General features: G+C 54.4%; 1 protein-coding gene across 1 annotated transcript in view; it reads left to right on the forward strand.

Moving 5' to 3' along the window:
• Window positions 1-20,698, forward strand: part of Hmcn2 (hemicentin 2) — a 155,436-nt gene that overhangs the window by 109,819 nt on the left and 24,919 nt on the right. Inside the window, exons 62-84 of the mRNA XM_075985770.1 lie at window positions 1,177-1,308; window positions 3,494-3,637; window positions 3,726-3,885; window positions 3,964-4,088; window positions 4,470-4,653; window positions 6,263-6,360; window positions 6,747-7,013; window positions 7,470-7,660; window positions 8,019-8,100; window positions 8,194-8,330; window positions 9,014-9,155; window positions 9,237-9,381; window positions 10,036-10,163; window positions 11,051-11,207; window positions 11,937-12,058; window positions 12,716-12,880; window positions 14,243-14,350; window positions 14,661-14,795; window positions 15,301-15,435; window positions 16,332-16,522; window positions 17,364-17,577; window positions 18,736-18,870; window positions 19,285-19,475. Of these exons, the coding sequence (XP_075841885.1) occupies window positions 1,177-1,308; window positions 3,494-3,637; window positions 3,726-3,885; window positions 3,964-4,088; window positions 4,470-4,653; window positions 6,263-6,360; window positions 6,747-7,013; window positions 7,470-7,660; window positions 8,019-8,100; window positions 8,194-8,330; window positions 9,014-9,155; window positions 9,237-9,381; window positions 10,036-10,163; window positions 11,051-11,207; window positions 11,937-12,058; window positions 12,716-12,880; window positions 14,243-14,350; window positions 14,661-14,795; window positions 15,301-15,435; window positions 16,332-16,522; window positions 17,364-17,577; window positions 18,736-18,870; window positions 19,285-19,475 (3,488 nt within the window). The remainder of the gene's footprint in view (window positions 1-1,176; window positions 1,309-3,493; window positions 3,638-3,725; window positions 3,886-3,963; window positions 4,089-4,469; window positions 4,654-6,262; window positions 6,361-6,746; window positions 7,014-7,469; window positions 7,661-8,018; window positions 8,101-8,193; window positions 8,331-9,013; window positions 9,156-9,236; window positions 9,382-10,035; window positions 10,164-11,050; window positions 11,208-11,936; window positions 12,059-12,715; window positions 12,881-14,242; window positions 14,351-14,660; window positions 14,796-15,300; window positions 15,436-16,331; window positions 16,523-17,363; window positions 17,578-18,735; window positions 18,871-19,284; window positions 19,476-20,698) is intronic.

Here is a 20,698-nt window from a genome sequence, read left to right on the forward strand (position 1 = left end):
GAATAGAGCCTTTCTTGGCTCTTGGGAGGTTATCTTGGGAGAGCTAGGGTCCTGGAAAACCTAACGGCCACCAAAGCCACTCCAAACCAGCAGCTTTAGGGTTCTTGTCTCATGAATTCAGAGAATGAAATTCACAGACTCCAGAGAATGAATGTTAGGGTTTATTTTACATTCATAGGTTGGAGAGACAGACAGACGACAGACAGACAGACAGACAGACAGACAGACAGACAGACAGACAGACAAGGAGGACAAACTCCTGTGCAGTAGAGTTCACCCCAGGAAACAGGGTACCACTGAGGCGCTAGAATGGGCCTTTTTGAAGGACTGTGGCAAAAAACTGTGTGAGACATGGGAAGAGTGAGTTAGTTGGTCAGCTTGGTCCTTTCTCTGTTTTGGTTACGTCCTCATGCACAGCTTCCAGGTAAGGGTGGGCCATCATGAGGAGCCAGGAACTAGGATTCTCCTGGAGTTCCTGGCCTCTAGCAGGGGCATTCTTAGAACCACTGCTCTGAGGTTCCTGTCCCACCTTGTCAGTCCCTACCCTCTGTCTGTCACCCCAAGCAGCTCCCAGGGCTGCCAGGGATAAGATCAGTGGCTGGAAAGAGGCCCCATTGCCAAGGACTAAGAGTGCGAGACCTGGGATTTTAAAAACCAAGATGGCGATGGGGCCGTAGTGCGGAATCAGGGGCTGTGCATGCCTGTAATCAGGGAGGTGGAAGCGGGGAATTGGGACTTAAAGGTAGATAGCTATTTTCAGACCAAACTTGGCTACTGGAACCTTGTCTCAAACCAACAACAAGCCTCTTCCTGTGACATGCTTTGAAGGACTTGGTGGGATAATTCTGTTCCTTTGCCCTCCAGATTTCACACAAACACAGAGCCTTCCCACTGGGCATTCTGCCGGCACTAGTCTGCTGTATAGATTAGGCACTGGGCACTGTCTGGCAGCTAGGTGAGGGACATCTAGGAGATCAGATGCCCCTTAGGACTGTCTTCAGGCTGAGTGGGCCATCTGGCGCCCAATTGTAGAGACTTTCAAAGAGTCACCTGTGGCTTCTAGAGCCATCTGTGGATAAAGCAACTGCCGCCTCCATCAACAGCAGAATGTTAAACAGAAACTGCAAGAAACTGGAGGGCAGGGAAGAGTGCGGAAACCTGCCTTCTTTCCCACAGTGCCCCCAACATTTGAGAGAGCCGAGACGGAGATAGTGAACCAGGTAGCTGGGCGGCCCCTTGTCCTGGTCTGTGATGTGTCGGGGATCCCAGCTCCCACTGTCACTTGGCTGAAGGACAGAATGCCCGTGGGTGAGTATCCACGTCCTGCTTGTCATTCAAGTGCAAACATGTCTTCACCCAGCACAGTAACAATGGAAGGCCAGGACACCGCCAGTTATTAACGTTCTAGTCACAAACCAAGGGCTCGCGAACTGTGGTGGTTCACGTTGTAACCCCGGCACTGGGGAGGCTGACCCGGAAGGAGTCATAGTGGCTGTGATAGAAGCAGGTTTACAGGAGAGGGGGTTTCCTTTAGCTGATGGTTCCAGAGGGCCGAGTCCATCCTGGCAGAGAGGAAGGACAACAAGCTGCAGGCATGGTGCTAAGTGTAGGAAGCCGAGACCACATCTTTAACTGCAAATAGGAAGCAGAGAGAATGATCTGGAAGTGAAAGGCTATGAACTCTCAAAGACCTCCCCCAGCGATGGCTACCTGTAACTTTCCCAAACACCACCACCAACTGGGGAGCAGGTGCTCAAATACCTGAGCCTCTGAGGGACTTTCCTCACCCAAACCTAATGAGGAATCCCCAGAGCCGTTAGTCATCCCCCTATTCCCTGCCACTCCCCACCCCTCTCTGGCGGTCTCTGTGAAACGCTGTTCTGGACATTTCATTCTGATGGCATCATGTCACCCTGACAGTCACCTGCCTCTGCCTTGTTCCGCTTTAGCTTGAGACTTAGAAAGCTCACCGGGAAGCCTGGATCAGTATTATTTTTCTTAGAAATTCATTTAATTATTTTTCATTGTTCCTTTACATAATATTCCATATGGCCATGTAGCCCTGGCTGGTTTGGAACTTGCTGTGTAGAACTAGGCAAATCTTAAGCTCTCAGAGATCGGCCTGCCTCTGCCTCCCAAGTGCTGGCACTGAAGGAGTGAGCATATAGCATTGTGTCTCTTAGCCAGCCTTTGGGCTGTAAAGGTGAGGCTGCCATGAGCTTGGTGTGCAGGTGTCCATGGGTGTTCAGGGTTCTGTGGGGGTGTGTTTTCATCTCTCCTAAGTGAACCCTTGAGTTAGCCTGGCAGCAAACCCTGCCTGTCATGCCTCCAATTCTTTGCACATGCTGTTCCCTTCTTGGAATGCCTCATGGTCTTGTCTGCTTGCACCTGGCTGGTTTCTACTGAAGCTTTGTCCCAGAAGCCCCTGTTGTGGTGCCCTTCCTCACCCTTGCTGCCCCTCCTGCCCTCCCCTGCCCTCCACCTCCCAACTCCCTGACTCAGAGCTGTACAGTTGCCAGCCCTTGGCAGCACTGCATCTTTGTGACACAGTTCATGCTTCTTGGGGACAGGGACCATGGTGCTCCCCTTTGATGCCCAAACTCCCTGTGGGGCACAGGGGCCAACTGGTCCAGTCGAGGTCTCCATCGCTGAAAGACTGACTGGACGGGGGCAGGGTGGGATAAAGGGAGGGTTGGTACAATTAGAAACTCTTCCAGGACAGACCCACAATGAGGGATTCCAAGCTGGTGAGCAGAGCCCCAGGAACCCCAAGGGTGACTCATGTTAGGGCCACTGCATGTCTCGTTCCCCTTGATCAGCAATCTTGATACATGTAGAGGACATGTATGTGAGGAGGACTGGGCCTCAGAACAGGCCCTGGAACCAGAAGGTGTGGGACCTGGGGAGAGATGGCCTGCCTGGGGTGGGGTGGGGGCCATTGTAAGAAGTGGAACAGCTAGAGGTGGGTTGAGGAAGGTGGTGGTGGTGGTTAATTTAATCATCAACCTGACATAGCCTAGGATCACCATTGAGAGATCTCAGTGTGGGGATACCTAGATCATGTCGGCTATGGGCACATCTGTCGGGAATTGCCCCCATGGCGTGGGGAAACCCAGCCAGAGAGTGCATGGCACTATACCCTGGGTTTGGGTCCCAAACTGCATACAGGTAGAGAAAGTGAGCCGAACACAGGAGTGCATGTGTTCATTTCCCCCTCTGCTGCAAATGCCACTAACTGCTTCTAGTTCCTGCCACTTTGTCTTCCTCTCAATGGCTTACTGTTGCCTAGAACTGTGGGCCTGACTGCTACCCGGAACCATGGACCTAATAAACCCCTTTTTCCTATATGCTGCCTTTGATGGGGTTGTTTATCCCAGTCAAAGAAATGAAACTAGGCCAGTGGGAATCTACAAAGGTGCTTATGACCCACTGGGCCTCAGTTCCCTATCGGTACGGAGGTACCAGATTCAAGGGCTTTCCCTCCATTCCGCAGAGAGCAGCATGGTGCATGGCGTGGTTTCCCGAGGCGGCCGCCTCCAGCTGAGTCACCTGCAGCCAGCCCAGGCTGCTACCTACACTTGTGTGGCTGAGAACGCCCAGGCTGAGGCCCGCAAAGATTTTGTAGTGTCTGTACTAGGTATATCTTGCACCCTACACCCCCTTCTGTTTGCCATATCCCAGCAGCCCCTGCTGCTGCCAGGACCTCACCATAGCCCGTGTTATAGTGCCTCCCCAGATCCAGAACTCAGGCATGGCACAAGAACACAATGTGTTGGAGAAACAGGAGATACGACTGGACTGCGAGGCTGAAGGACAGCCACCGCCAGACATAACCTGGCTGAAGGACGGTGGGCCGTTGGAGCAGCATGTGGGGCCTCACCTCCGGTAAGGCCTGCTGATGCCTCGAAGCATCAGAACTGCCACCGTATGTGTGCCTGCCCTCAGTGACTCCTCCCCATGCAGGTTCTACCTGGATGGCAGCTCTCTGGTGCTGAAGGGCCTAAGAGCAGCCGACTCAGGTGCCTACACCTGTGTGGCCCACAACCCAGCTGGGGAGGATGCCAGGCTGCACACAGTGAACGTACTGGGTGAGGAACTGAGGCTGAGGAGAGGCAGGTAGCCCCAGCGCCCTGGAGGCTCTTTGGGGACACCTACATGGGGATGAGTAGGTAGAACCAGGAACTTTCACTCAAGACCTGGTGACGTTCACTCTGTGGGCTCCCTGGGCCTTCAAGTCTTGTTCTCAAACAAGCATCACAAGCTTCCCAGCTCAAGGCTCTGCAGGGTGTCCGGGGGGGGGCATGAAAAGAGTGTTTGAATCTGGGCCCCAGATGGTGGAGCTTACCTCTCCAAGGGTGGCCCAGACTCTAAGAACCTAACTGTGGTAGCTGGCAGTGGCGGAAGTTCAGGGCTGGTTGCTGCCGCCCCTCTAAACCCCTCATCTCATCCCTTTTTATCCACCACCCCAGTTCCTCCCACCATTGAGCAACGAGCTGGTGACACAGGGACCCTGGTAAGCAGGACTGGAGAGCTGGTGACCATGATGTGCCCTGTCCGGGGATCCCCACCTATCCACGTGAGCTGGCTCAAGGATGGCCTTCCCCTTCCGCTCTCACAGCGCACCCACCTCCACAGTTCTGGCCGCTCCCTCAGGTAGGCGCTCGGTCCTGCCTCTGGTCCCTGGTGGCAGGTGCTGGCACATTCTCCAGGCAGCTCAGGCTCCAAATGCTTCCATGTGGATATTAAAATACAAACAATACAGACACAGAGGGGTTTATGGTGCTTGGGGAGACAAAGAAGACCCCACCACCCAATGGAATCTCAGAAATAAAAGAGGCCTTATCCTAAGGCCTGGTGGAGAAGGCCTAGCCCGAGAGGACACCTGAGGGCATTGACTTGGCCTGGCAAGGTGGGAAGCCGTGGGGGGCTTCCTGGAGGAGACCTGAACAAAACTGGTGGTTCTAGACATCAGCAAGCAAGAGAGTCTTGCAGTTATAGGAACCAAGTCTATGGGGGTAGGAAGTGAAGGCCCTACACTACGAGCTCTGAAGATAATTGAAATGTGTCAAGGAGACGGGCGGTGACGACAGAGGTTGTATGGTCAGGCTAACTGTTTGGGCTGTGGAGGTGGCATTGGTGCTAAGGTGGAAAAAAGTGAAACCAGGGCAGGGTTCCGTGGTGCAAGGCCAAGGGCCCCCAAGGTAATTGCAGGACAGGAAGACAACAGGAACAAATGCCATGATGGGGTCTTGTGGCTCCTGCCTTTCCATGGGTTCTGGGAGTCACTCAGATCACCGGGGTGCATGCCAAGGACCTTCACACACTGAGTCATCTTGTCAGCCTGAAAAGGGAAGTTTTCAAAGGCAAAACGAGGGTTGAACAAGATAATCTGAAACCACAGGCCTGAACCACAAGTCACTGGCGAGAGTGGTCCCTGCCCGTAGACTGCTCACTACCGAGCAGGTGTGCTCACGGGGAGTTTCTCACACGTGCTCAAAGGTCTGTCAGTCTTTGGTGGCAGCCGCATTGGGCAGTCATGCACAAGAGCCCAAAGCTGCTTTGGACTTGACCAAAGGGCTTCCATTTTTAATCAGACCACTGACCCTAAGGTTTCCAGGCACAGGGGAAGATACACTGTCTACTCAGAGCTTGGAGAAATAGCCTTTCAGGGACTGCCAGCGCATGGAAGATTCTGGAAGCCATCTGGGTGCAACTATCCACCCTATGTGTGCACCATGTCCCGGCTGCTTGGGCTAGGGCCAGTCCTTTGGACTTGGCAAGGACAGGGAGCATAGGAAGCCTCTGTCCTGGGTTTGGCACTGCAATCCTCTCTGGCCCATCATAGTAAGAGCAGCCCAGGAGAAGCTGGGAGGGGATCAGGAGAAAGGGGTGGGGCCTGAGAGCAGGACCAGTAGATGGGCACAACCCAGGTGGATCCTGAGGACAAAGTGTATTTGTCTATGCAGAGGATGTCTGTCCCCATAGTGGGACTGCAGTTTTCCAGAATTTGGGAGGCAGAGGTTTGGCCAAGGCAGTAAGGGCTGGAGAAGGCAGCGGGAGTGGGACTCGGGGAAGAGCAATTTGGGGCTTTGCCTGAGCACTCTGAGGCCGGGAAAGGGGTGGGAGCACGCTAGAGGGTTCCCATTTCAGAATTAGTCTTTGAGTCATAAGAAGAGGAAGGGTAATCCATCCATTCAACCTCTTTCCCCCTCACCCCTCTCCTTCCCTCCCACCTTCTCCCACTTTTGGGGAGGGGGTTCAGAATTTCTCAGGTGCAACTGGCAGATTCGGGCGTCTTCACCTGTGTGGCTGCAAGCCCAGCTGGTGTGACTGACAGGAACTTCACCATGCTGGTACTCGGTATGGGGCAGGGTGGGGCATGCAGTCCCCATTGGCTATGACAGATGAGAATAAAATCCCCATCCACTGTGCATCGGGGCATGCCCAGCTAGAGCCATGGGGCATTCTAATCTAATTTCTTTTCTTGTCCTTTCATTTATTCCCCAAAGAGTGAGCCGGCCCTCCAGGGTGCCAATCATTGACGGGTATAATTTATGGTAGTGAGCTGTGGCTCTGGACCCCAGCTCTATCAGACAGGGGAGGGGGATGCTGTGGGGAGGACTCACCTAGCATGGCAGTTCCAAAGGGCTTACCCATGAGGCAATAGCCATGATGCAAATATCCATGATGAGGGCCGCCTGCTGCGAATTAAAAATGGACCCTGCCCACACTTCTGTCCCCCTCAGAACCCCCCACCCTGGAACCAGCAGAGGTTCAGAATGATGTGATGGCTGTCCAAGGCTCTGAAGTGGTCCTCCCGTGCGAGGCCCGAGGAAGCCCCCTGCCCCTTGTGTCGTGGATGAAAGATGGGGAGCCCTTGTTGCCCCAGAGCCTTGAGCAGGGGCCTGGCCTGAAGCTGGAAGCAGTGACAGTTGGTGATTCGGGGACTTACTCCTGCATGGCAGCGAGCGAGGCAGGGGAGGCCAGGAGAAGCTTCCGGCTGACAGTGATGGGTGGGTACCCCCTCCTCAGCAGCTTCAGTGGCTGGAGCGTGAGAGAGTCCCCTGGAGGCTTGGGGTCACCCCTGAGTGAGGCTCCCTGGCTGCCAAGCTACTGTGGCTGAGAAATACAGACCTCCTCAGCTCTAATCCATGATTATTTTTACAACCAAACCTTGGTGTCACAGCAAAAGCATCACACCTGCATCTAGGGACACAGCTTCAAGATGTAGCACACGAGTGTGCAATGGTGGACTGTGGTAGAGACTTTGCCTTCAGTCTGTCTCCTCCCATGTACCGAGTCCTTGTTGGTGTGCAAGTATAGACTGTCGTCCTGAGGGCATGGACTTGTGGCTTCTCTTTAAATGGCCACCCAATATCCTGCCCCCCCCCGTATTCACGTTTCTTGGCCCCTCAGCTGTGAACCGCTGGGTGGTGAGGGAGGTCTGACCCTAGGTGGACATCTTGCAGATCCCCCTCACATTGAGGACTCTGGCCAGACCTCAGAACTGTCACTGACACCTGGTGCCCACCTGGAACTCACGTGTGAGGCCCGAGGCATCCCTCCACCCAACATCACTTGGCATAAAGATGGCCAGGCCCTGAGGAGAGGAGAAAAAGGCAGCCAAGCTGGCCGTGTGCTCCGCGTGAGGAACGTGCAGGTACTGGCGCCTGCCCACTAGGGTTGAGTTGGTACTGGAGAATAAACCGCAGCTGTTTTATGGGCAGCTACCAAGCCTGCCCTACATCCTACATCCTCTCTGTATGCCTTGTGGCTATGGGCATGATCCCTGGCCTACGTCCTATGGACTCCTAGGCAGCCCAGAGCCAAGGATGATAGCAAAACCAGATGGCAGGGGCAAGAGGGATTTCCCAGAAGTTGCAGGCCTGCCCTGATTGCACCTCAAAAGCAAGATGGAGAGAGAATTCCAACAAGGGATAAGCTGACTGGAAGGGGGGGAGGCCTGAGAGGCGGACAGATGGGGCCAGAAGCAGCTGATCTCCTTGCTCTGTTTCCAGGTGAACAATGCGGGACTGTACACCTGCCTGGCTGAGAGCCCTGCAGGTGAAGTTGAGAAGAGCTTCCGGGTCAGGGTTCAAGGTAGGTGCCACGGGGGGGGGGGGACAGGGAAAGGAGAGGCACAGTGGGGCCTGAGGGGGTGGGTCCATCTATCATATTCTTTTATTCCCCCAGCCCCTCCAAATGTTGTTGGGCCCCGGGGTCCCCGCTCTGTGGTTGGCTTGGCTCCAGGGCAGCTCATCCTGGAGTGCTCCGTGGAGGCGGAGCCAGCACCAGAGATTGAGTGGCATCGAGGTGGCATCCTGCTTCAGGTGGGCCCCTTCGTCTCCATCCCTGGGGCCTCTGGAGGGTGCTGAGGGTCTGTCCTGGACATCACTCCTCATGCCTACAGTGGGCACATCTTCTATCTTGTTGAATAGTGTCACTCCATATAGTGTCTGCAGCAAGACCGGAAGTCATACCTGGTGTCCTTTCCTTGGTACCTTCGGGTTACACTGAGGAGTCTGTGACCCAAATCTATGACAAGCTGTCTGTGCCCACCCTTCCCAAGGGTCCAGTTTGTAGCTAGGGGACTGTGGGTTTGCAGACCTTTGGGTGGGGGTGGTGGCAGTACTCAGCCCCTCCAGGTTCCGGGGGCTCTCAACAGAGTAACCATCTGCTGCAGGTCTGTTGCTAGCCTAAGATGGAGCCGAGAGCCGAGACCCTTGCTGCCAAGTCTCATAGGTTCCTCAGACCTCCTGGCCTGGTGCTTATTTGCACCAAGACTGGTTTGATCCATAGGGAACCATAATGCAGAAGCTAAGGGGGGGGATTGTGGTACAGACCTGCAGGTGGGACTCAGAGAAGGGCTAGATCCTTCTTCCCTTCTGCCCCCTGACTTTCCCAGCCAGAGGATGAGACTCAGGACTCAGTTCTGAATCCATGAGACAAAGGTCAGGGGTCATAGCCAAGTGCCAATAAAGATCTCTCTCCCCCACTCTGGTGGGCTCTGCAGGAAGATGCCCACACTCAGTTCCCAGAGCAGGGCAGGTTCCTCAAGCTGCAGGCGCTCAGCACGGCCGACGGTGGGGACTACAGCTGTACAGCCCGCAACACCGCAGGCAGCACCAGCGTGGCTTTCCACGTGGAGATCCACAGTGAGTGTCCTCTTCCCTACCCCACCCCCACCATCCCCTCAGAGCCCCAGGCTCCCAGCCCTGCCCTCTGCTCCTCCCCAGCGGCGCCCACCATCCAGCCAGGACCAACCGCAGTGGACATCTCAGTGAACCGCACGGCCCTGCTGCCCTGCCAGGCCCACGGCGTGCCAGCGCCCCTCATGAGCTGGCGGAAGGATGGGGTCCTTCTGGATCCTGGAAACCCTAGGTGGGAGCCCGAAGAGGAGGACTTCAGGAGGATCTTGGGTTTAGGGTCCTCTTTGCCAGTCACAAAAAGAAACTCTCTTGGGCAGTTGGAGCAGGAAAGTGACTTCATACAGGATAAGGGTGGCTCTCGGATCACAAGGACAGGGACGCCATTGACTGTTTCTCTCTAAATATGGTGTCCTCTCCTCCACTCCTCCCCCCTCCCCTCCTTGTCCACACTCTCTCCTACCTCTGTGAGCATGGCAGGTACCCTCTCTCCACCCCAAATTTACAGTCTTTGGAGTGTGCCCGACCTCTGTGACTACCAAACCCAAATTCTCAAAGCATGCAATGCCATTGGCCCAGCCTCTGTGATGGACCACCCCCTATCCAATCTACTGTGTCTAAGGGCAGGACTGCCCAGACTGCTGGGCCACTGGGGCCATTCTCAAAATAGTGAGGATACTGCCACCTGGAGCAGCCCCTCTTGACCTCTCTGCCGCCAGGTGGTGTGTGGAAGCCTTGTGTTGGTCTCTCGTGTTCAGGACTGAGTTTTAATCCTTTTGTAGGGAGAGCTGAGGGCAGAAGAGGGCATCTTACTGGAGATAGGCAGGGGTCCAGCCCCTCTCAGAGCCCCGTCTACTTATCTCCATGGCAACCCCTCTTTCTGTTCCAGGCTAGAGTTTCTGCCTGAGGGCTCACTGAAGATCCATCCAGTCCTGGCACAGGATGCTGGACACTACCTCTGCCTGGCGTCCAACTCTGCTGGTTCTGACCGGCAAGGCCTGGACCTCAGAGTCTTTGGTAGGTGGACAGGGAAAGGCATTCTTCCTGCCTTTAGCATCCACTCCTGCTGGGAACCAGTCCTGCTGGGAACCAGTCCTGTTGGGAGCCAGTCCTGCTGGGAACTAGTCCTCCTGGAAGCAGTTCTGCTGGGAACTAGTCCTCCTGGGAACAAGTTCTCCTAGGAACCAGTCCTGCTGGGAACCAGTCCTGCTGGGAACCAGTCCTCCTGGGAACTAGTCCTCCTGGGAACCAGTCCTCCTAGTTCTGAGTTGTTCCAGATGTCAGGGTCCAAAGCATTGATCCTCAAGAGGTTTTATCCATGAAACCCAGGGGTTCCCCCCTATGTTCCCAGAGGACACATGTGTTATACTCCCTTCCTTAGGTAAATGGCAAAGCACAGAATGTCAAAGGGGGTAAGGGAACTGACTCAAAGTCAGTGAGTTGGGTGCTGCCTTCCAGGACTCTGACCTCAGGCAGGGCTAAGGAGAGGGACCCTGGCAGCCTCCCTCAAGGATGGGGTGTCAGGAAGGCACCAAATTAGGGACTCAAAAGGCCCAAACAGGCCTTGAATCCCACCACTTGTGAGGCAGAGGCTGGAGGATCTCTATGAGTTTGAGGCCAGCCTGGTCTACAGAGAGAGTGCCAGGACAGGCTCCAAAGCTACACAGAAAAACACTGTCTCAAAAAACGAAAAATCAAACAAAACTAAACAAAAGGCTCGAACAATCCAGCATAAAGGCCTGATGTCAGTCCTCTCAGGGGAGCGCCCCGTCCCGCAGCTCCATGGGATGGGTTGACTCTGGCAGTGAGTATCCCAAGTCTGAGCTCCTCCTCTGAGCACAGTCTCAGAAAGCCCCCATGTCCCCCATCCCGTGCCTGCCTCCTAATAACCAACCTCTCCCCAGAGCCCCCGACCATTGCCCCTGGCCCCTCCAACCTGACCCTGACCGCCCACAGCCCAGCCTCGCTGCCCTGTGAGGCCAGGGGTTCTCCCAAGCCCCTGGTGAGCTGGTGGAAAGATGGGCAGAAGCTGGACTTCCGCCTGCAGCAAGACACCTACCGGTAACAAACAGTCCATCTACAGTGGCAAGATATGGGAGGTTTGGGGACCCCATCCTACAGAGTGTGGCAGGGTCAGTGAGGAGGGTCCCAGACCTCAGGGTACCACTGGGACAGATAGGATCACCTGGCCAGAGATTAGGTGCAGGAACACATGGCCCCCACAGAGAAACACGTGGGACTCATTCAGCACATTGAAAACGGGACATGGGAGTACTAGGGAAACCTCAATGGCAGGCTATTTGTTGGGCATACACGAACCCTGTGGCTGCTTCTGAGAGCCTTCGAGTGTTGCCTGTGTCTCTCACGCAGCCCATGTTAGTGACCATCAGAAGTGTTTCATGTGTCTCATCGCCTCTGATTGGAGCTCAGTTGTCATAATCTGAATCACAGTTCCAAACATGCGGGAGGCAGAGAAACATGGATGGGAACAGAAGTGAACCACAAGTCCAAGAGCTGAGACTTCATAAGAGCAGAAAGTTCTAGAAGAAACTTTTTTTCTCCAATGTGCATGATGCTTGTCTGTGTTGAATATATGATCCCACGGGGCTGAAGAGGGTCTCAGATCCCCTGGAAGAGGAGGAGGTGCTGTTAACCTCTGAGCCATCTCTCCAGCCCCAAAAGATACCTCAGGAGTTCTGTCCAGGAGTAGAGGCAGGGTAGGCCTGGGCAGGGAGACCAATTTAGCTCACCCCAGGCCGTTCACTTTGGCCTTCCATTTGTCTACCCCAGGCTCCTGCCTTCCAATGCCCTGCTCCTTGCGGCCCCTGGCCCTCAGGACTCAGCCCAGTTTGAGTGTGTGGTGAACAACGAGGTGGGCGAGTCTCGCAAGCGCTACCAGGTGACCGTCCTCGGTGAGTCCTGGCAGAGGCGGGAAATGTGAGCACAACACCCTCCCTCAGGAAGCCCTCCTGGGTCTCACTTCCCACCAGTTTAATGTAATTTAGGCACAGTTTCTGAGAGCCCCCTAGTCTAAGCCCAACTCTGACCTTGTCATCACCTACGTTTAGATTACTCCTTCCTTGCTGTCTCTGCCCTCAGTCAGACTAAAGTTTCAGCTGGACCCACAAGGGTCTTGTGCAGTCCAGCCCCGATGATGCACCCTGTTCAGCTTGCCCCGTGGTTTACTCTGGGACCAGCTATGCTGTCCCTCACCTCAGGACCTCTGTGATGCTGCTCCCTCTGTCAGGAGCATGCTTCCTTCACCCAGCCAACACCTTCTTCTCCTCCAGATTCCAACTGAGTGCCGCCTTCTCCAGAGTCACCATCCCTAGTCACCAGGCCAATATCCCTCCAAAAAGCTATTCATGACTGTATCTATGTGCCCAGAATATCTGCTGAGTGTGCCAGAATGACTTGGCCACACCCACAGCTTCAGCCTCTGTCCCCGTCATCACTTGTGCCCCCTCGTGTCTTAATCTTCCTTCATGACAGTCCTGTCCCTGTGGCCCCGTGGCCCCGTGGCCATCTGTCCCCTCTGTGCCTCAGCAGGGACTTCTCTTGTGTTTCAGTTCCTCCCACCATTGCGGACGACCAGACAGCTTTCACTGTGACCAGGATGGCGCCCGTGGTCCTCACATGCCACAGCACAGGGTCACCAGCCCCAGCCGTGTCCTGGAGCAAAGCAGGCACCCAATTGGGAGCAAGGGGCAACGGCTATCGAGTCTTGCCCTCCGGTGAGTAAGGGCGAGCAGCAGAGAAACCACCAAGGAGGGAGGAGGCTGCACGGAGACACGGAAGAGTCCTGGGCAGCAAGGAAGAAAAGGTCCCCTCACTCTGCTGTGTGGCCTGAGGGAAGACTCTCGCCTTCTCTGAGTCTCAGTATCCCTTCCTGCACACTGTGCTGCTGCCTGAAGCCTAGCAGAGGAACTCCGGGATCCTGCGGAAACCATGAGAAAAACCCTGAGAGTGTTGGAAAAGCTAGATTCACCCAAGGGCACCAGCCTTCATTTTAAAACCATGCTCTTGACCTTTTGGTGTTTGAGGGTCCTATTTTTGATGGAGTTTGGCTAACAGGGGTGATTTGTAAAATGTCGTGGCTGTGCTGGGAACACAGCTCACTCAGACTACTCTCCTAGCTTGCGCAGAGACCTGGGCTCCATCCACTGAGCCACACAAAGCCCGCTCGGTGGTCCACACCTATAATCCCAGTACTTGAGAGGTGGAGGCAGGAAGATTAGAATTTCAAGGTCATCCTTTGCTAGAGAGTAGGTTCAAAGCCACCCTGGACTACGTGAAACCACGTCTCAAAAAAAAAAAAAAAAGTTGCAGCCAGCTAGTGGTGGCATACACCTTTAATCCCCAAATTTTGAAGGCAGGCAGATCTCTGAGTTCAAAGCCAGCCTGGTTTATAGAGTGAGTTCCAGGATAGCAAGGGCTACACAGAGAAACCCTGCCTTGAAAAAAAAAAACACACAATCAAAACAACAAAAAGAATTGCATTTACTTGTCAAAATGGGCAATTTCCCGCTCTTGTTAGCTGTAAACCCTGTCTTCAAGACCACTGGGCAGGGTGTCCCCTGATTTTCAATGTGCAATGGATCCCTCCTTCCAGCCTGGGGTTACAGGCCAGTGACCTCGCTCCCCTCCCCTACCCAGTAGGCCCCAAACACTTTGCAGTGAGGTTGAGCTGGGACTCGCTGCTCCCGAGGCTGTGAGAAGGCAGATTGGAAGAGCAGAGGGAGCCCCCGGAGGAGGCTCAGAAGCCAGAGGAGGAGCGAGTGGAGAAAGCCAGGGTTCCCAGCAAGAAACAGCTGACCCCGGGGTCCCACCGCTGGGAGGCCATGCAGCCCATGGTGTCAGACTGTCATTGCGCATTGAGAAACTGAGGCCTGGAGAGCAAAGGAAGCTGTCAGTCACACCTTAGGCAGGGAACATGATGGGCTTAGAACCTGGTCCGCGTGCCCTCTGCTCCCCGTGGGGCAGCAGAGACAGTTTGGACGGGCGGGTGTTGGTAACAACCTTGCCCCCTCCATCACTAGCAATTCCTGTTCCCAGCCCCCTCCCCTTCCCCCCATCATGCCTGGCTCCCCCCACAGGTGCTCTGGAGATTGAGCAGGCCCTTCCTATCCACACTGGCCGCTACACCTGCACAGCTCGCAATACTGCGGGGGTGGCCCGCAAGCACATGGTCCTCACAGTGCAAGGTAAGCCCCCCAACTGGGCCGCCTGAGGCCCCTGGGTAAAAGGGGTAGGTGGAACTGGAGGCAGGTGGTGCTAGGAGTATAGGGGAAGCCTCAGCCCCTGATTCACCCCTCCCTACCACACACACACACACACACCAGTTACCGGAAGTTAATTCCTGGTTCGGAATCTTTGGGAAAGAAAGGGTTCCCTGCAGCCTCGCTGCTGGCCTGAGGTTACCGAGCCCCTATTCTTTTAGAGGCCCCTCGTCTTTGATATACATCCTGGTTGAGGAACTCTTGTGGAAGAAACCTCTGTGTTCTGTGCCCGCAGCCTCCCCGGTGGTGAAGCCACTGCCCAGCGTGGTTCAGGTTGTGGCGTCGGAGGAGGTGCTGCTGCCCTGTGAGGCCTCTGGCATCCCCCAGCCAGCGATTATCTGGCAGAAGGAGGGTCTCAGCCTCCCTGAAGGTGAGACCTCACAGAGGCCAGCTGGAAGGGCAAGGAGGCCCCATCCTCTCCCCTGGGAGAGGTCCCGCATAGCCCAACTTGGGTCAGAGACACAGTCCTACCTTCTGCTCTGGTGACCCCTCTCCTGCCCTCCTTTCTGAAATCCTATCTGAGCGTCCAGAGACCATTTGGGAAGTCTGGGAGTGCCCTGTGTGCTCCCTCACTCTATGACACCAGCAAGTCAGACAGATCATCTTGTCACATCTGGTCCCTCAAGGCCAGTGCTTCCCAACCTTCCTAATGCTGTGGCCCCTTAACACTGTTCTTCATGTTGCAGTGACCCCCAACCACAGAATTGTTTCGTTGCTGCTTCGTAACTGTAATTTTGCTACTGTTATGAATCATAATGTAAATATCTGATATTCAGGATATCAGACCCCCCTCGCCAAAGGGGTCCTGACCCTCAGGTTCAGAACCACTCCCCACATCCCAGAAATTATCCTTAACTTTATCTTTCCAAATCCAGGAACACGTACACAGGTACTCACCAATGGCCAGCTGTGGATCGCGCACACCAGCCCAGAGGATGCCGGGAACTACTTCTGCATTGCCCAGAACAGTGTGGGCAGTGCCATGGCAAAGACCAGGCTGGTGGTGCAAGGTGGGTCCAGAAGGGACTTGCAGGAGACATGGTTGCCCAGGGCTTTGAGACTCTCTCTCTCATGGTCTACTCAGGCCCTGACTGACCTACTTCTTCCCTACCCAGCACTGCTGAAGGAACTAGGGAGAGCCCTTGCTTTCCTCTTGACCACAGTCGGGCTCTAGGCATAAACACTCACCCTCTGCCTTCTCCAGCCCCTCCTGGGGTGCTAGCCTGGCCTTCTTTCTTTCATTGTAACTTGGTGATAGTAGCTATTGGCCCTGACCAGAAGCTGCTATGTGGCTTTCCCTTAGTTTGAGCCTACTGTCTGCCAATGTCTGCTCACCATATAGAGGGCCTTCAGTGGGGCTCAGTGTTCTTTGGCCCTGTGGTTGTTGGCAGGATGTTTGCATGGCCACGGCTTTGCAGCTAAGGTCAGACTTTGCCATGAATCCAGAGTGGGACCTGGTTCCATACCCTGCCGAGCCTTCTTGCTCAGCATGGATGAACGACACCAAGCACACCTACCTGTGACCTTCACTCTGTCCTTAGCATCGTCCCTATGGGAGCAAGGTGTACAAGCTTCACTACACATGGTCTCTGAGGTTGTCACACACAGGGAACCTGTGCTAATGGGGACCTACACTGTCTCTGCCCCTACCACATTTGTTAAATCATTGTATGTGTGTGCATACACATCTGTGTACACACCTGGGCACACAGGTGCGAAAGGGTCACCTTGGCATGACATCAGCAAGCAGAACCCTCTGATCATTCCGACCACAGACAATGACCTATGGCTGGGCAGTGGGTAGATGTTGATAGGGGCTGAGGGTACCACAAAGCACGGTGTCACAGAACAGCCCACCCTACCACAGCTTAACCCAGCCCCAACTGGGCATCCCATCTCCCCACAGTCCCACCTGTGATTGAGAATGGCCTCCCAGATTTGTCCACCACTGAGGGCTCCCACGCCCTCCTGCCCTGTACAGCCAAGGGTAACCCTGAGCCAACCATCACCTGGGAAAAGGATGGCCAGCTGGTGTCTGAAGCTGATGGCAAATTCACGCTGCAGCCTTCTGGGGAACTCCTGGTGAAGAACTCTGAGGTGAGTGTGGTTCCAGGGTGGCAGATACCTGTGGAGCACCACCTGGTAGCCAAGGTTATCCCTGAGCCCTGCTAGGCCCTTTTGCTCCTGGGAACCTGGGAGGGCAGTACTGGCATCCCACCTGAAAGGATAAGCCAAGGCTCAGAGTGCAACTGGATATCCCAAGATAGCTTCTGTCCGTCATTAGAAGCCAGGTTTGAAACTGGACCTCGTCCTCCACCTCCCAGAGAAGCATAGCAACAGCTTGTGTCTCCAAGGAGCATCAGTTGCTCTCAGCCAGCCTCCGCCATGAGTGTCCTCCAAGCTCAGGGGGTGGTGCAGAGCCCGGGCTGTGGGGCACCACACCACTGATTATCAGTACCGTAAAAGGAGCCACGTTTTCAATGACACTGCAGCTGCAGGGTGACATACAGCCGTGAGGGTTATCAGGGCCCCAGCCCCTGCCCCCACAGCCCCAGTGCCACACCGAACCTCTCCCCTCAGAACCTCACTGGGTTTTCTCCACAAAGGCCCCCAGAGTTGGAGCCTCTTCTTAGATGTTTCAAACAAGAATGAACTGGCATGGGTCAGTTTGAACACAAGGTCCGGCCACTCAGTAAGTCTAAGGAAGCAGGACTGGGGACCATGACTCTGGTTATGTGGTCAAAGCTTGGGTGATTAAAAAAAAATAATGGATACTGAGGTTAGCTCAGGGAAGCTGGCCTGTTGCTGACTGTAGGATCTGGGGGAAAAAACATTCTGCTTCTCTGGTTTGGATGCCCCAAATGGGTCTCCCAGGGTGTTCTGGCCCAGGCTAGGCGCAGAGGCAGTCTCCATCCTGAACCATCCCCTCGGCCCACAGGACCAGGATGCAGGCACATACATCTGCACTGCAGAGAATGCTGTGGGCCGTGCCCGTCGCCGTGTGCATCTCACTATCCTGACACTGCCTGTCCTCACCACCTTGCCCGGGGACCGCAGCCTGCGCCTTGGGGACAGGCTATGGCTTCGCTGTGCCGCCCGGGGCAGCCCCACACCCCGCATTGGCTGGACCGTCAACGACCAACCTGTGACAGGTTTGGGTCTCCTGGAGTCAGGGGTGATGAGAGCTGGGACCTAGGAGGTGGGAGAGGGTGGGAGTGGGTCCTTCAGGCTCAGGATGTCCAGGCTATACAGGGAGACAGGGAAGCCTGCCTATGAGCACACTCCTAAGCCATATGTCAGAGCTGGCAACGAGCCATCTGAGCAGTAGACCCAGCTCCAGAGACCTCAGGTCAGGAGGGGCTACCTGTGTTCTGGCTCTAAGACGCAACCCCCACAGGGGGTAACTGTTCTCCCTTCTGAGACCCAGGGGAACATAACGTCAGAATACACTGTAGGTACCTGACAAATGCCTGCTTCTCCAGTGAACCGCTGGGTACCCCCCCTCCCAAAAATGTCATTTTCTACTGCGGAGAGCATCACTCATCCCAAGTCTAAGACCAGGCCTGCTGAGCACCTGTGTGCAGCTGCAGACAAGGCCTGGCTGGGCCCCACCCTTTCCAAGGGAGTTGTAGCAGAGGTCCCAGCTGCTTCTTCTATGATACAGAGAAAAGCAACGGTACCAGGGACAGGATAACTCAACATAGAAATACACGCAGCATCCCAAATAAATTCCCCCAGGATGGAAGTGTCTGTCTCTTTCCTGTCCCGGAGACCGTGTCTGACCCACGGCAGACATCTAATATCAGATCTGTAAATATCAGATATTTGCACTACAATTCATAACAGCAGGAAAATTACAGTTATGAAGTAGCAACAAAAATAATTTTATGGTTGGGGGTCACCGCAACATGAGGAACAGTGTTAAAGGGTTGTAGCATTAGGAAGGGTGAGAACCACTGGACTAGCCAATCAGGGAGATTACAGGACTATGTGTAGCCCTGGCTGGCCTTGAGCTCCTGAGCCTACTGTCTTCATCCCCAAACATTGGATTACAGGCCTGCCCTTCTTTGCCTGACTCTTTATGTTAATAGGCCCCAAAGGCCTACCCGTGGCTGTCACTGGAAGTTATAAAACAGGCAAATTCTCTGGCCACATCCTCTGTGGCTTGTGGCCTCCACAGAAAGATCTGACCCAGTCCGCCGGCTTCCTGGGACCCTCCCATCGGGTCTGCATGCCTGTCGAGTACCTTCTGGATGCACAGGTCCTAATTCCTGGACTAAAAGTCATGAACATCTCTTTTTCTACCACAGAGGGGGTGTCTGAGCAGGATGGGGGCAGCATATTGCAGCGGGCAGCCGTGGCCAAAGAGGATAGCGGGACCTACGTGTGCTGGGCTGAGAACAGAGTTGGCCGTGTGCAGGCTGTCAGCTTCATCCACGTGAAGGGTAGGATGGGAGCCCAGGCGCTCTTTCCCCATCGACCTCCTTAACCCATTTCCTGCTGTTTGAGAAGCAAAATACAGTATGATCGGCAGCTGGGGTGATCATCTACGTGGACCAGTACTGTAGACGCATATGAGACAGAATTCAGACATCACTAAGCAATCATAGCAAATTCTCATATTCAGCAGTGACTCCCTTCCAGCCCAGTTCCTGGGGGTCACGGCCAGCTTTGGGGAATCAAGCTGTTTGGCCTCCCAGTAGTACACTGACTGTGCACAGCCATGCTGGGCCAGCAGGAGCTTCCTTAGGCCTCGGGAGGGAGGCAGGGGCTGAGCAGCATTTGGTGGTGGGTTAGTGAAATGCTGGGCTTCAAGGGGGCCTCCCTTCTGACTATTGCTTTGGTGTTGATTCTTACAGAGGCGCCAGTCCTGCAAGGAGAAGCCTTCTCCTACCTAGTAGAACCTGTAGGGGGCAACATCCAGCTAGACTGTGTGGTTCGTGGAGATCCAGCTCCAGACATCCGCTGGACCAAAGATAGCCTTCCACTGCCAGTTAGCCGTCTCTACCTCCTGCAGCAGAACGGCTCCCTGACCATCCTCAGGACCAAGGCAAGGCGGGGCCTAGTGCTATGCCTTTTACAGCTGTCTAGGGGCTCTTTAGGTTAGCACCATCCTCTACAGTCTATACAGCACTGCTTATTCGCTAGGTAACACCCCGCCCCTCCTCACTGTGTCTGTGCCTTACCACCCTCCATGGTTATTTCTGCTTCATAGGCTAATAGTGGGAATTCATCCCTAGAGAGGACTTATGCCAGATATTTAAGTGCGGCCTGTGAGAAAAGTCACCTTAATATTATTTTTAATATGAGCAGGCTAGGTAGGTAATAGGTAACGCCAACTCCACTGTATAAATGACGACGCTGGAGATCAGGGCCACAGTGCATGCAGGTGGCTGTCTCTGCCCTGTCTCTGTTACCTGTTCCCTATGGTCGGCTCCCTTCCGAGCGTTCATCTGCACCCCACGTCCCCGCAGCCAGGGACACTGACACTCATCAGGCCACCCTTGCACCACATGATCATAGGCTGTGGAGCTGCTCACTTTGGAACCACGCAGATGGTGATTTAAAACTGACCTAGGGCAAGAGCAGCTGCAGTGACAGCCACCCGCCTGAGCCATCATGAATGTCATTAGGTTTAACACCTGTGGCATTCCTGGGAACACCTACAACCATTCTAGAGACAGTTGCAATAGTCCTGGGGACACTGCAACAGTCCTAGCAGCTCTTTTTCTTTTAGAGAATGGGAGGCTGAGTCTCCAGAGACATAGTAACGTGGTAGCACTGGACTCAGCCATGTGGATCTGGCCTCCAGATCTCCACCCTCAGCTCATCAGGGTGCCATGCCATTCTGGATCCACCCCCTGAGATGGAGCCAGGCATGATCTCAAAAAACAAACAAAAAAAAGTAATAGACATTAGTTAGGGGGATTGTTTTGGTGTTTTATTTTTTAAATATTTCTTTTGGTTTGGTTCTTATTTGGGTTTTGATTTGTTTGGGAGTTATATTTTTGTTGTTGTCGTTGTTGGTTTTGCTTTGCTTTGCGACAGGGTCTCACGATGTAGCCTCAGCTGGCCTGGAACTCACTATGTAGAACAGGCTGGCCTTAGACTCATAGTGATTTGCCTGCCTCTGTTTCCTGAGTGCTGGGATTAAAAGTGTGTACCACCATGCTCTGCTTTTAAAAATAAAATTTTTAAAAATCTAGCAGCAGCAAGGAGAAAAAAGAATGGAGGTGTCTCCCTGTTCATCAGAGACTTGAGTCAAGGAAATGA

Source organism: Microtus pennsylvanicus, chromosome 9, assembly GCF_037038515.1.
Source record: "Microtus pennsylvanicus isolate mMicPen1 chromosome 9, mMicPen1.hap1, whole genome shotgun sequence".
Lineage (NCBI taxonomy): Eukaryota > Metazoa > Chordata > Mammalia > Rodentia > Cricetidae > Microtus > Microtus pennsylvanicus.